At 43.1% G+C, this 14,534-nt stretch overlaps 1 protein-coding gene across 3 annotated transcripts in view; it reads right to left on the bottom strand.

The window, feature by feature from the left end:
* Positions 1-11,724, bottom strand: part of wapl (cohesin release factor wings apart-like) — a 94,374-nt gene extending 82,650 nt beyond the window's left edge. The window contains exons 1-3 of one of the 3 annotated variants that reach the window (XM_084589556.1): positions 11,567-11,719; positions 6,727-6,806; positions 993-1,178 (exon numbers count right to left, since the gene is read on the bottom strand). In XM_084589556.1, the coding sequence (XP_084445682.1) occupies positions 993-1,169 (177 nt within the window). In that variant the 5' untranslated portion in view covers positions 1,170-1,178; positions 6,727-6,806; positions 11,567-11,719. Of the gene's footprint in view, positions 1-992; positions 1,179-6,726; positions 6,807-11,447; positions 11,506-11,566 lie in introns of all 3 variants that reach the window. The other 2 variants (XM_084589557.1, XM_084589554.1) reach the window with 2 other exon arrangements.
* Between the last annotated feature and the right edge of the window lie 2,810 nt (positions 11,725-14,534).

Raw genomic sequence — 14,534 nt, forward strand, 5'->3', positions numbered from 1 at the left:
GTGTGACCACATGGGTAGAGAATTGAGCATTACTTTATATATACATGTAAAAAAAATAAATAAATAAAGCCCAGAGCTTCAGTATAACAACAGCAATTTTGACAAAACTCATTCTTGGCACTAAACCCTAGTGTAAGAACTATTTAGATTCTGACATTCTGCCCGACAGCGCGACCATATCTAGTTCGTTGAGTGAGCCAGGCACTCTCATAGCTAGTCTCACATACTCGATATTTAGTATCCACAAATGACGATTATTCTCATTTCATGGATAGACAAGTTCCATCTTGATGGTGGGCAGTTAGTAAAAGAATGACACAAACACAAAAGTGAGCTGTCAATACCAACCAGAAGAGCTCTCAAGTGAGGTGCAAACTAATGGATGCTTACTATCGCAAGATCAAACCAGTTCTTTAACCTACAGACTCCCACTAATGCTACATGGCAGTTTTTTCCCCCTGCAAAAATGAAAATTCACTGAAATAGCACAACTAAAATACTATTAAAAACTCATTACAATCAACAAAACCTATGTGCAATGCAAGGTGTAAGTGAGCAGGACATAATTTACTTAGAAGTGATGTTTTCAGTGTGCAAATTAATAATGAACAAGAATGGATGGATGAACTCTTGCATGTGCAGAGGCAACTTATCAGGAGATGGAGAGCAGTGGTCGTAAAATTAGAAAGTTCAGCAAAAAAAAAAAAAAAAAAAAATCAACCTCTCTTTGGCCGAATCAGGAGGGTTGGCAGGTACGTAAGATGTGCCACAGCAGATTCTACAGTGACAATTTATTCGATAATTTGGTTACTGTATACGAAAATAAGAGCTATCTACTGTTCCTTCTGATGAACAATAATGGATGACATTATGCAAAGTGACTATGTGTGACCAGGATGACACCGAACAATAAGATAAAAAGAAATTGTTTGACCCCTGACCAGGAGATGAAAATGAAGCTCAGTGGCACCTTAAAAGCTCAGAGAACCTACCTGAGATGTCTTACGAAGGGATGTGAATGAGGTCATGCCCCACCGATGGACCGCTGCCACAGACATCTTGGCCGAGCTGGTCTTGCTGTCCCCCTTGTCAAGAATGATTTGGTCCAGTGAAGGTGCCAGGCGGCAGTCATGCTTACGGCCATAAGTCTTTGCCCCAAACTTTGACATGATGTAGACCTGCAGAAGTGAAGCCAATTTATTGAGAGACGTGCTTACCCCACAATCAGACCGGAAATCACAATGCTGACAGCGAAAAATGAAGTCCTCACAAAGGCAACGAAGTATGCAAAAAATTCAGAAAAGCAAGGTGACAATAACCGCAAGCTCCAAACAGCAGGGAACGGAAAAGCACAGACAATGTTCCATCAAATGGTTCCTGATGCTAGCTTTTATACATTCATGGAAGTAGGCATACCAAGGAACCACACAGCTATGGTGCAATCAACTTTTCCAATAACAAGTGTTACCCCATGAAAGCCTAAAATATATACAAATGCTGATGTTCACAGCCATAAATTTCCCACTGCTCAATTCACATTATTTCAGCTGCAAGAATACCTACACAATAAGCAAGCACGTTGCAGCAGAACAAGTTCATCTCTTAAGTGACTTCGGCAAAAACAAAAACGCCATTACTACATGTTTTACTTCCCAGCTGTGAAAACCCAAACAGAAAACACTGGGTTGATAATCTGAGTGGTCATAAAGTGGTCATGTAATGATTACTTTCTGTTAAATTGTTTTGGTAAACATTACCACATTACTGCATATAACATGCACTACATGCCCATTTTTTCTGGCTGCCCATTGAGGTCATGATCCTACCTGTGCATTGTGTAATGTGAAAGCAGCCATTTGGACACAATGACACAAATGAACATCAAAATGTGAAATACACTGCAGGCCAATAGCCTGCCTTCAAATAATGTTCTCATATATTTTGAACTAAAGAAAATATTCCAAGGCATTAAAAGTAGTTACAGAACAGTGCAACAAGAATCCCGAAATTTTTTGAAGCAACAGAAATAAAACAGGCGCATAACCCTCAAATGAAAGCAATTTGTTGTCATTCAGTAATGGCAAACCACTCAACTGAGCAGCTGCAAAGCAAGCATGCGCATAAACGAAACAAGCAAAGTGCTTTTTTTAGTCAGAAAGCAGACACAGACACAAACTGTAGGAAATATGTAGGAGTCTGTTATGAGCAGTACACAAATGCAAATTTTGAGGCGAAAGCCTTTAATGCCTCATCTTAATTGACAAAAAGTTGTCAACAGAAGGCTATCAGCAGAGGTGTCACGCTTTCGAGAGAGAGTTAAAATAAATTAATAAACCTTGTCTCCGCCGGGAATCGAACCTCCATCCCTTGGATCTCCAGCACAGCACTTTACCAACTGTGCCACGCCCCGGATCGTGAAATGCTCTTTATAATTCCCCTTGTCTACCGTGAGGACGATAGCGGGATTCCGCGAGTGACAGATATTGCGCCTTTCCTTTCCTGCAAACGAATTATAGAATGTCGATGAACTTTGATGCGTTCAACGAAATGCTGGTTGTGTTCAACAAGGGGAGCGCAATTTACCGTCACGACAGATCATGACGTCACCAGGCGATTCATGCATATACGAAGCTGACCCCGCCGGGTGTCCAATCCAGGCGTCCGTGCGGCGATTTGCCGCTTCCATGAACGCCACGCAGCAAACAGAAGCAGACGCAGGTGTCTGGGAGGCGTTTATATCTTCTGGGTATTGCTGTTTTTTAAGAATGGCTTTGTGGGGACCCTTCCTGTAAAGGACACCATCTGTATGTCAGTACTGCTTTTTCTCTCTACTTCTGACAGCATGAAATTCTGGGGCCACTTTCCAAAGCTTGTTCTTGAGTGGATTCTGCGGAGCATCGATGCCTGTGGCATGTAGTGTTGCTCAAAGTTTGAAAAATCGTTTGGATGTCATTGCATCAGCAACGCTTGATATTCTTGTCTTGCCAATATATTCGGATCATCGAAAATTTCAAGTCTGCCATGCAAATCATAATGCCAATGAAAATCGATTTCTTCTGACATAATGTTTAGCTTGATTCCATCTCTCTGCAATATACAAACGTTGATGGAACGTCCTTGGCCACAAAAAAAAATTCTCTCAGAAGTACTTTACATAGTGGTAGAGAGGTTCAAGAGTAGTTGATCCTCGGTTAACGATGCAACTGAGTACTTAGTTTACCCTGTGAAAATCTACTTCACTGTGGATTTATTTCTTTTGATTGGTGGCAGCTGAGAGCCCTTCTCATCATCGCTTCTACTTTTGGTATGGTCTATTTGGAAACAACGTTAGTACAGCAGGCATCAGCAGCATTTGAAATTGATTTAGAGGATAAAAAAGGCGCAGTATCTGTCACACTTGTTCTGTGGACATCTGAACCGTGCCATAAGGGAAGGGAGGAAGGTGGGAGTGAAAGAAGAGAGGGAGATAAAGGTGATGTAGTGGAGGGATCCACCGTGCTATAATGGCTTTTTCCTCATCGCACTTTAATGGTCCAAAGTGTCTTCTAGAATTTTTTCATGCTAATGCAATAAAACATGCTTAAAGGGACAGAACACTGGAATTAAGTCTCGATTTTTTTTCTCCGCAGTGAAAAGATGGATGTCTAAAATATTCGACTCCATAACGGTTTTGTTAGAAACGCTGTAGAAAATTTTATACCGGGAAGTTTTCAATCAATGCGTGCTCCAGTTTTTATGTAGTGCGATGCTGGAAACCATGAACAGGGACCGCGATGACGACTGGTGGTCGACAAAGAAGACGTACCAAAAACAAATATAACTTTCACTCGCCAGACAGTAATCAGACATTTTTTGCATAGAGTAACGTCCTTTTCAGTTTCCCACTCAATGCTGTTACGGCACAATAACGCACGCCCTCGTCGACGAAAGTTTTAGTTGGCACTGTCATTGCTTCATTCACGAAATTGTGGCAAAAGTGGCAAAACCTGACAGCATACCTCTCGCGGTGCGAAACCTCTTAAGGACGCACTGGAGAGAGCGCAAAATATAATAAATTATGGCAAGCACTCCTAGAAGAAAAAAGAACAATGTGCCGTTACAAAAATCACCAATATTTTGCTGACATGTAGTCACGTGGGGGGCTACACTGAAAGTACTAGGGTAGTACGACTCCAGTGGAGACAATTGGTCACACATATATTATACCAGGTGCTGTAAGGAAGCCTGCTACTAATTGTTAAAAAGTGGCTTTCTTAGGTGTGAGCATGGCTTCTGGGGACATCAAAAAAGAGGAAAAACTAATTTCTGATAACTTCTTAACTTTTACAGTTAAGCATCTGGTAGCAATTGGAGGTTTGCAGCTGTCCATTACTAACAGCACACAAGTTTTTAGAACCTAAGAAATGTAATTACCCTTGGCACTGTAGCTATAAAAAGGAAGGACTCCAGCTGAAGCATGCATAGATTTGGGCGCTCAGTGAACTTCGAAAAAAGCACCAAGGAAGCCAGTTTGAGAAACTTTGTAGTAATGGAATGCTGACTGTAATGAAAAATCAGTAGTGGTTCAACACTGCAAACCTGAATATTGAGAATTAGCTCTGAGTTACTTAACAAGCGGGAAGACGAGTGGTTGCATAAACAGTTGATTAATGACAATTTTTGCCCACGGCGTAGTACAATTTTAATCTAAATCGGCCGAGGTAACTTTTGCGGTGGCCTGGGCTGAATTTGGAAGTCACCATCATGTTCGGCATAGCGGAATCAGGCTGGATATCGATTTTGGTCCAAATCGGCTGAGATCAAATTACAGGCGTTGCCCGGGGCAAATTTTTAAGGTGGCCATCACGTTTGCCGCAGTTGATTCAGGTCCAAACCGACCAAGGTCAAATTTCAGGGGTGGTACAGACCAAATTCAAGAGTGGCCCAAGCAAAATTTGGAGATCACCGTGTTCGTCATAGTTGAATTAGGCTGGACACCAACTTTGACCCAAATCAGCTGGGTCAAATTTTAGGTTTGGCCCGAACCAAATTTGACGGTCACCATCGTGCTTGCCAGAGTCGTTTTAGGCTGGACATCGATTTTCATCCAAATTGGCCAAGGTCAACTTTTGGGGGTGGCCCGGGCCAAATTTGGAGGACACCATAGTGCTCGCCATAGCCAATTTAGGCTGGACAACGATATTTTATACATATGGCGACGCATCTGGGGAGGCACTCCTGCCACGGCATACGTGACTAGCAACTGCATTCCTTCGTTCGAGGCCAAATCACGGCATCATTTGACCTTCAGGAATGGTAGCAGAAGAACTAACTCAAGCTTTATGCATTACTTATAACCGTAACATCTACAGTAACAGTAACATCTAGGGTTGGCAGTAATATATTTTGCAAACACTAAGAATGAATACAAGAGCTTTAGTCTACTCCTTCAGTTAATGCCTACTAGCATTTTAAGCTTCAGGTCAATTTATATTCTTTAGCTTTAGATCATAATTGAGACAAACTGCCCATAGCACACATCATGGAGTCCATTTCATAAAAACGACGTGAACCCACATGCACTCACTGTTTTTGAGCATGTACAAACACAACTTACAGGTAGTTAAAAGCAGGTTTTCAGTGACAGCTCATAACAAGCATCAGAAAAACTAACTTCCCTAAGCTGCGTCAAGGAAAGGGCTTTATGTGCTAAGCTTGACTCAAACCTGCATCCTCTCAATGGATGCAGATCTGTATGACTTGCTTTTCTTTCTTTCCTTGATGAGATGTGGGGAGGTGAACTATACAATGGCTTTTTGCACTATTAAGAGAGCAGGCGACCGTAGCTGCAGACAACTACAGTTTATCATAGCCATTTCCCCAGACACGAAAGATCAAGAAGCTGGGGAACCCACTAAATGAAAAGTAACACCATGGTCAAATCGGCATGTTTAGTGTCCCTTTTTCAAAAAGCATGCTACTTGTTAAGTGTCACCATAGTAGTGCAATGTACAGCAGCCCCACTAGCATGCATGACGTCTGTATTTGAGGCCCGGGTTTTAAAAAAATCCTATGCGAAATCTACTGCACTATTCGAGCTGAAATAGCATTCACAAAGTAGCAAAATATGGTCTACGTTGTTATTTGATAAGTGATTCAACATCGGTACATTCCTAGATTTTCCGGAATCGACGAAAAACTGCTCTCGGCGGAGTGCACAATTTTCGCAGAAGAGAGTCGAAAAGTTGCTATGACATGGTGCGCCATCTGTCAAGCAGCGAGGCAAGTGCCATCCCGGCCGTTGCCGCGCTTGCCTTGCTGCTGACAGATGGCGCACCATGGTGAAAAACAAGGCGCCTGTGTGCTGTGCGGTCAGCAACCCCAGGTGGTAAATAACCCCAGGTGGTAGAAATTTCCACAGCCCTCCGCCACGGCGTCTCTCATAGTCCGAGTTGCTTTGGGACATTCAACCCCACAAACCAAACCAGAAGTAATCCTCGGCTGGCCACGATATGCTGCTGCTTCAGCGGTTCGGTTTGGTTGATGGTCCATGTTTAACGCCCCAAAGCAACTCCGGCTACGAGAGACGCTTGAACGATTCGTTTGGCTCAGAGTTGCAGTGATGTTTTGAAGATTGACATGGGTAAAAGATCCAAGGTGAAATGACTGTCAACATTGTTACAAGCTGCCTCACATATAGAGCGGAAGTTACGGCATCTCCTGTCTCACATATAGAGCGGAACTTACGAGATCTCCCCGCTCCTCCAAGCATGCTTCGACATGAATTCCGGGGCAGCGACCGGCAAGCACACGTCCTTGACGATAGGCTGCAGCGCAAACAGCCGAGAGTATAAAAAGGCAGACAGCAGCACACCCACACCAGTGAGCTCTGGGAAGATTGTCTTCCGGACCTCTCTCGCAGCCGCTCACTCTGAGAAAGCGACTTGTTTTTCACCGAGCCCGCGATCAATTCATTGTTTCTCCTATTGTACGGCCGCCGCTACCAATCAACTCTGCAACTTCGACGCCTCATCTAACAAGAAAGCAGTGAGAATTCTTTTTTGCCACAAACTGTCGGTTAATTGAACATTGTTTTCGTCCTTGTTTAAACGTTGATCTGACTTAGTATTTTTACGCTGTGCTTTCTGTGTAACTCTTGCCTCTACTTATCATATCTGGAATACTTGCTTTGTTATCTTTATAGTCTTCTTTTATCCCAGTGTTTGTTCAATGGAGTCTTTTTTTTCCGTCATTTATCGACTCACTTTGTATCCCTTTCGTGTCGTGATGTTTTCTTTTATTTTTTTGTGCTATTATTATGTAGTGTAATTTGGATACTAGCTATAAATATCCCACTGTTTGTAAACAAAAAGTAACTTTCCTGGACTTATTCCTCAATGACGCACTGACACACATACATACCGGCCGAACATAATTGTGTTCTCAAACCTCATAGAGGGACGACGGGTAACCATAAAGGGGATCCTGCGCCTCTGCTGACCTTAAAGGCAGGGGTTTCTGACAAACATGCATGCTTGTCCGATCTTGATAACTGTTTAGTGCAGCACGTGACAGAGCATTATGTGAATGTTTACTTTTAATGTCCATACAATTACGCTTTACAGGCTTCAGGCCGCCCGCAGCAGCTATTCGACAACTGTAATCCTCTCTGCCACAGCATATTGGATATGCGCTTAAAGCACCTCGGTAAGAATGGCACCGTCAGAAAGCATGTTACAAGCGACTGACCAGCTTCATCAGGTAAGTTTCACCTTGATGCAAAATTTTTGCTTTTCCAGGCATGTCAAAGTCATCTGTACCTTAAGATTATTCTCTTGGATGACATTTTTTCAGCAGCGAGCAACTCTGAAAGTTGCTAAGAAGCCAAGCAAAGCCCCACAAATTTGTCTGCACAACACCGAATCAGCAAAAAATGCTAAGACCATGCTTGGCGCGTCAAGTTACTTATTGGCTTTCTTTGTGTTTTGGCATTTTTACGTTTCCTTTCACCTAGCCCATATGAACATACTATTTTTTTTTTTCTTTTACATATGTTATTTGCAGAACCTATCCACTTTGTATATCCATTTAAAGCCATGAACAAATGTCTTTCATACCAGCTTGGAAAGACAGTGGAGAAAGTACTAGCGTGGAGCTTCACCAAAACAGCTTTGAAGGATGACTACAAAGTTTGCTATTATAGAGGCCCCCCACCAATTCTCATACATCTATCAGAGTTTTTATGAAAGACCATGCCTCCGATTCTGTAAGGCGCCCAAGCAGTTTTAAAAAATGGTTTTACTTTTGATGCGATTGAGCCTTGGCTGCCACCTCCAGGACCTGGCCTGCAGACCCCAAATGTCATAGGCAACAGCCTACTGAACAAACGGCAGATGGCTTTATGTGCTTTTTGACTGGATTAGGCCCCTTGCACACTGAGAAAGAGATGGCAGCATGAAGCAGTAAATGTGTAGTTGTACAGACAAAAAGTAAACCACGCACAATTCTCTGTAATGTGCTATGCTAAATAATTATCAAGATCTTACAAGTATACATGTTAAATGTCACCTCTCCTGGGTACGTTTGCCCGTTGTCAGTCTTTAAAACATCACAGCAACAATGAACCAAAGCAAACCTCTAAAGCGTTGGCACATCTATGATTACTTTTGAGCATGCTACAAAAGTGCACCTGATAAAAAGCGGTGAGAACAGATTGTGTACTTATCAGGATTCTCAATTCTATGTCTGTTAATACAGACGATCCATTCATACAGATATCTTCAAGAGCTCCTTCGTCTTCTTGCACTCACTGAGCGCAATTTGGGGATTTCGAAGAAGTTAGTCTTCCTGTTTCGTTCTTTTTTTAACTCCCATTGCCTTCGTTGAAAGCGCAGTATACCACACTGCCAAAGCACAGCAAGCAGTGTCACGTACATAGCCTACCTGCGAAGAGTAACACCGTGGCGCAGCACCCAAAAAGTAATGTGCCACCCATGCCTGTGAATACCCCTTATCGGCAGGATCCCTCCTAGAGATCACATCTTTGTAAACTTAGTCATGTACCACATCTAGCAGACATTAAGCAAACAATATCTACAGGTCCCGCATTACACGACTAAAATTTCATGGCCAAATGCACGATAAAGCAAGTGCACATCTGTAACGATGAAAAAGACCACAATCAATTTTATTTCAATGGAGGGTGAATGCATCTCGGTCTTGTATAAATTACTTGCTATGAAATCTACAGAAATTAACTATGTAATGCAGCAGTACTTAACATCAGCCGCTATTTAAATTTAAGTAAGTGGCAAGTTGTCAGAACCCGAGATAGAAGTAGAACATATAACACGCTTAAAATTTGCTATGAATACAAGAGGCGACATGTCTCACTTAACTGAAATTGAACTCCCAATCCACACTCCCAAAAAGCATTCCACCAATCCAACTTATTGAATGCACAGGAAGCATCCCTAAAGCTTAAATATTCAGTGCCCGCAAAATAATTTTTAAAAGCACAAGCCACATGACACATTGTACTTGACACAATGAAATACAGAAGGTTCATTCTTAAGTTTTAAATGCACAAACCACCTGACACATTGTACTTGAGACAATGAAATACAGAGGGTCTTACATTCTTAAGTCACACGAAAGAACAATGCTTTCTGGCAGCCCTGCAGTTACAAACTGCCCTATGTATCACAGTAAGACATCAATATAAAAACACAGCAGTCCTTTCAAGCTGCTTAAATATCCCAGGTGGCCTAAATCAATTCAAAGCCCTCCACTAGGCTAGCCTAATAGCCCATGTGTCACATCGAAACGTTGAAACCGCACATAACATTACCCAACCGCTTAAAAAATCGGCAGTGGAAGCATTGCACACAAGGCCCAAGAAAATATTAGAACAGTGTCCGGAAAAAAAAAAAATATGAAGTGTAAGCAACAGTTTGTAGCTTCACGAAAGCCAAATTGGAGCCCCGCTGGCTATGGTGCAAAAAAGTTCACAAAAACTGTCGCAACAGCAACAGTAATGTAGAAACATGGAGACAACATTACCGCTAAAGATGCTAGAGGAGCTTCCACCAGTAATACACTGCCTTGTTCACAAAAATACCATTCATCCATACAAATGACATCACACGTAAAATACTGAAAACAAGGCACAATTATTTGAACATCAGCTGCTGGCAGTTTGCTTCCAAAGAGGCAGACTACCGCTCCATGTGTTGTCAATCAAGGCATACAAATCACCACATAGCTCTAAGGCAGCATGCCATGTATTGCTGGCTACGGGCACCAGCAATACATGTGCATAGTGCGTTCAACAGATGTCACTCATGACATAACAGTTTATGTCATCAGTCAGTCTGTTTTGCACAGAAAACCACACGAAACCACCATACACATTCCGCAAGAACTCAATGACGAGTTCCTGCTATGCGAAACATTTTGAGCACAAAAACAAGAGCTGTAAATGAAAGCAACTTGTTCCATGTTTGGAGAAAGCGGTTATCTTATTACACCCACAGCAAGGTAGTTATGCACTCAGCTTTTAGATATTAAGTATGCTACTTTCGAAATATCCTGCGCTCATTACACCGACGACCATATACGCCGCGCAAATTACTATGCAGGAATTATAGCTGACATTTGTTACCACAATGCAGCTGCCGCTCCTGTGCGGTCTGCAAGGCGTCTCAAAGAGATCGGAGCGCGCAACTCTCCACGTACACAGGCGGCAAATGCCAGTGACACCGCGGTAATGCATGGTCACCAAAGGGCTGAGAAAAGCTTCCTGTACCCACTTTGATGCCCTGCCAGCGTCTTCAGCATAACGTTCGTTAACTACACTCACTTTGTACTTTAGCAAAAATATGTTCAAGATCGTGCACCAAAGGTGGTCTCCCCAAGTCAGCCTTTTAACTGACTTGTTAATCAGGCAGCGCCGTACCACAGATCGCTAATGCGGAAGTTAAAAGGACCAATCAGTGCACATTACCGTTTCAAGAAGGGAGACTTGGACGGGTCTATCGCCAAATTAATCTGTCTCGAAAATCACTTGCACAGAGAACATACAACTATTACCGAATTGGCGGGCAGCGCATGGTTGGGTTACGTAACAGCCAACGTTACGATGAACGGACAGGATGAAATGTTCACACACGTTTCTCCAAAGCCTGCAAGGTGCGCTATGTCCAAACAGCAGCAGGTCAATAGAACAGGTAAAACAGCGATCTAACCTCCGCCATAAGCTGTAAACGGAAGTTCTATGATAACGAGGTGTCCCCACGTAGACGAGCGAAGTTGAGACGAGCGAAGCGTTCACTGCGGTTGCTTGCACGTATTACGCGTAGGGAACGCCTTATCTCGCCGTACAAGAATCGCAGCTCACGTCCAAGCTGACTGCGTAGAAATGATGCACTACAAACAATACAACGATATGAGAAAATCTGTGTCCTTACGCACAACGCGGCTCTCCTCGGAAACTTGGAAGAACTTAGGCCTTTTGTTGAGCAAGCTCTAAAACGCGCCAAAGAGTAGCAATATAAAAAGCAGATAATCAATCATCGAGAGACAATACCTAGATTTAAGTCATCCACTTCTCCATCAATCTATCGCCGGACCTGCTGATCACAAGCCATCAATTAGAAAACAGAGACGTTACATTTCGCCAGCCTTGCAACCCCGCCATCGGGTCGTCCGCCATTACTCTGGCATCAAAAACACGGGAAGTGGATCGTGGACACTGGCAGGCCGCAGTTGCGTACATGATGCGGCTGATGCCATGGCTGATGCGTTGATTTAAACAGAAAAAATCAACCAAACTGTACACTTTGACATTTGACACTCTGATAAGCCAAAACTCAAATACTATCAAAAGTTACTTGACTTCGCTGATAACTTTTATTGGCGCAACTATAGTGCTCGCGCAACGGCGCAACCACCAACCACTGCCCACACGAGGGGGGGAAATAGGAAAATTATTTAAGTGAAAATGAGGAAAGTCATATGAGAGAATACCATGTTGTCAATGTTGTTACCTACCGTCATGGAGCAACTTTCCTTCCTCCATGCCTACTGTCATGCCTACCGTGCTCTCAACGTTCTCGGGTCGAAATTACAGCACCAATCGTTTATGCTTGGCGGAAGATTCAAACGCAATCTTTTAGCGAGGGGACGAGAAATGAAGGAGATTTGGGCGAGCAGTCGCCCTAATCACCTGTCTACGTTTCGATATCGTGCCCTCTGTCGCATAGTTCTCGACCTGCCTCTTACATTGAATCACGAATGTATATTATACTTGGTCTTACAAGCTCTTTGCAGCACTGCGAAATATGTGGCGACCTGGTCCAATCAGGATCATGCGCACTACAATAGGGAATTGTGGTCCTACGCGCCTGAATTGGTGGGAGTGACTGTAGGAGCACAATTATCTATTGTAGTGCGCAGGGAGGAGAGGCACACAATTGCCTATTATAGCGCGCGGGATCCTGAATGGACCAGGATCCCATTCCTTTCGCAGTGCTGCAAATATCTTGTGAGACGAAGTGTAGTAGTACGTATGTTTTATATCGGCCGTATGAAGTGAGCTGAGTCTCAAAGGTAATTTGATGAAGATTGAAGAAGGAGGCCCGATTTGTTGACCGCACATGATTATTTATAGTTAGCAAACACGTGACACAAGTATACATGAACAAGGAAACTAGAAACAAGGAAACCGGCTCGGCCCGACATATGCTATGATTGAAGTTGAAGCGGTGATACAGAAAGAAATAATTTAAGGGTAATAAATTTATCAAAGATCTTGAAATGTGTAGTCCTAACGTTTAAGATGACAAATTTATAGAATTTGTTGAGGCACATCATAGGTAATCGTAGAATTATAATTCTAACTTAGTATGTAAAAACAACAAGTTCTGCAGTGTTGAAGGCTTGCGGCATTTGCGGCGCGGCGCTCCTGGGTGATGAATGTGGCAGCGCTGAAGCTTCTTTCAGTGCTCTAACTCGTGCTTGGAATTACAAATTCTCAGGAAGGAAACCAAGTTTTGGGTAAGCGGCTTCTTTGCTTCCAAGAAAGTGCGCAAGCTCTATATCTGAACAAGCTTAATGGTTCGGCTCGGGGGCAATGACCATTCAAAGTTTAGGCCGCAGTGGGAACTTTGGAAGTTAAACTCATCGCTGGTAAATGACCAAGAATTTATCATTCGTGTGCGCTCACAGCTCCAATCATGTTTTTACGGAAGTCTACCATTGTTCGCCGCTTGGGAAATGTTCAAGCAAGAAGTACGTGCGATAGCAATTGAACGTGGCTCCATTAAATCTTTCTACAGGAAACATCAGGAGTAGGCACTTAACAAAAACTTGTGTAACCTGAATGAACTAGAATGTGAATCCCCTGGCTCATATGCGGACGCAATTGCTAGTGTCAAAAGTGAATTACAAAGGCATAATGCGGAACGATACATGGGTGCCTTAGTTCGATCTCGTGTCAAGCGTGCTTTACATTGCGAACGCCCGACGCGGCAAGCTTTGCTTGATGAACGTCATCATGCGACTGCAAAGCTGATTCCGGAATTAATGCGTAATGGCACATTTGTTACAAGTACGAAGGAGGTTACGTCCGCATTCGTGGATTATTACTCGATGTTGTTTAGTGCCACTCCTCCTGCGGGAAATTCTGACATTATCTCGCGTTTCACATCCCTGGTGACCCCTTTATCAGAAGATGATTGTTCTGTAATCAGTAGCTCTTTCACGCAGCAGGAGGTAATTGATCAGTTACCTCTCTCAAAAACGCCTGGCACTGATGGTATTTCCTCTGAATTTTACAAAGCTTTTAAAACTGTTCTTGCTCCTATCCTGCTAGATGTCTTCTTGATGAGTTTTGATCTAGAAGCCCTTCCCGAGATTTTTACAAAATGCCGCACAGTCCTAATTCCAAAGAGCACTGATGAAGAAAAATTACGCTCAGTGGAAGGCTATAGACCAATCACACTGGCAAATGTGGATTACAAGATTTTCGCCAAAATCTTATCAAATCGCCTACAGTTCGCAATGTCGGTTCTCATTGGCCCTCACCAGACGTGCGGCTTGAGGGGCCGCGCCATTCAAAGTAATGTATACATATTGCGCGCACAATCCTCGAATCGTGCTCCTGCTCTCATGATTATGTTGCTTTACTTCAGGTCGACCTCGCAAAAGCATCTGGTCGAGTTAGTTATTCATTGCTGTTTTCTCTTCTGGAGCGAGCGAATGTTGGTTCTGTAGTACTGAAGGGGGTGCAACTTTGCTATAGGAATTGTTCGACTCGCCTGATTGTAGATGGCTACCTATCAAGCCCCGTACCAATCAACTCTTCAGTGAAGCAAGGCTGTCCGATGTCTCCGCTGCTTTTTGCTCTTTACCTGGAGCCACTTTGTCTGAGTGTTTTACAAAACAGTAGTATCCATTGCTTCCCTCTCCTTGGAAATGAGGTTAAAGTGCTTGCATATGCGGATGATACAATTGCGTTTTTCTGCACTGACAAACCAAGCATAGGAAAAGTTATA

The sequence above is a fragment of the Amblyomma maculatum genome, chromosome 1 (genome assembly GCF_055883805.1).
Source record: "Amblyomma maculatum isolate TAMU_Amacu chromosome 1, ASM5588380v1, whole genome shotgun sequence".
Classification (NCBI taxonomy): domain Eukaryota; kingdom Metazoa; phylum Arthropoda; class Arachnida; order Ixodida; family Ixodidae; genus Amblyomma; species Amblyomma maculatum.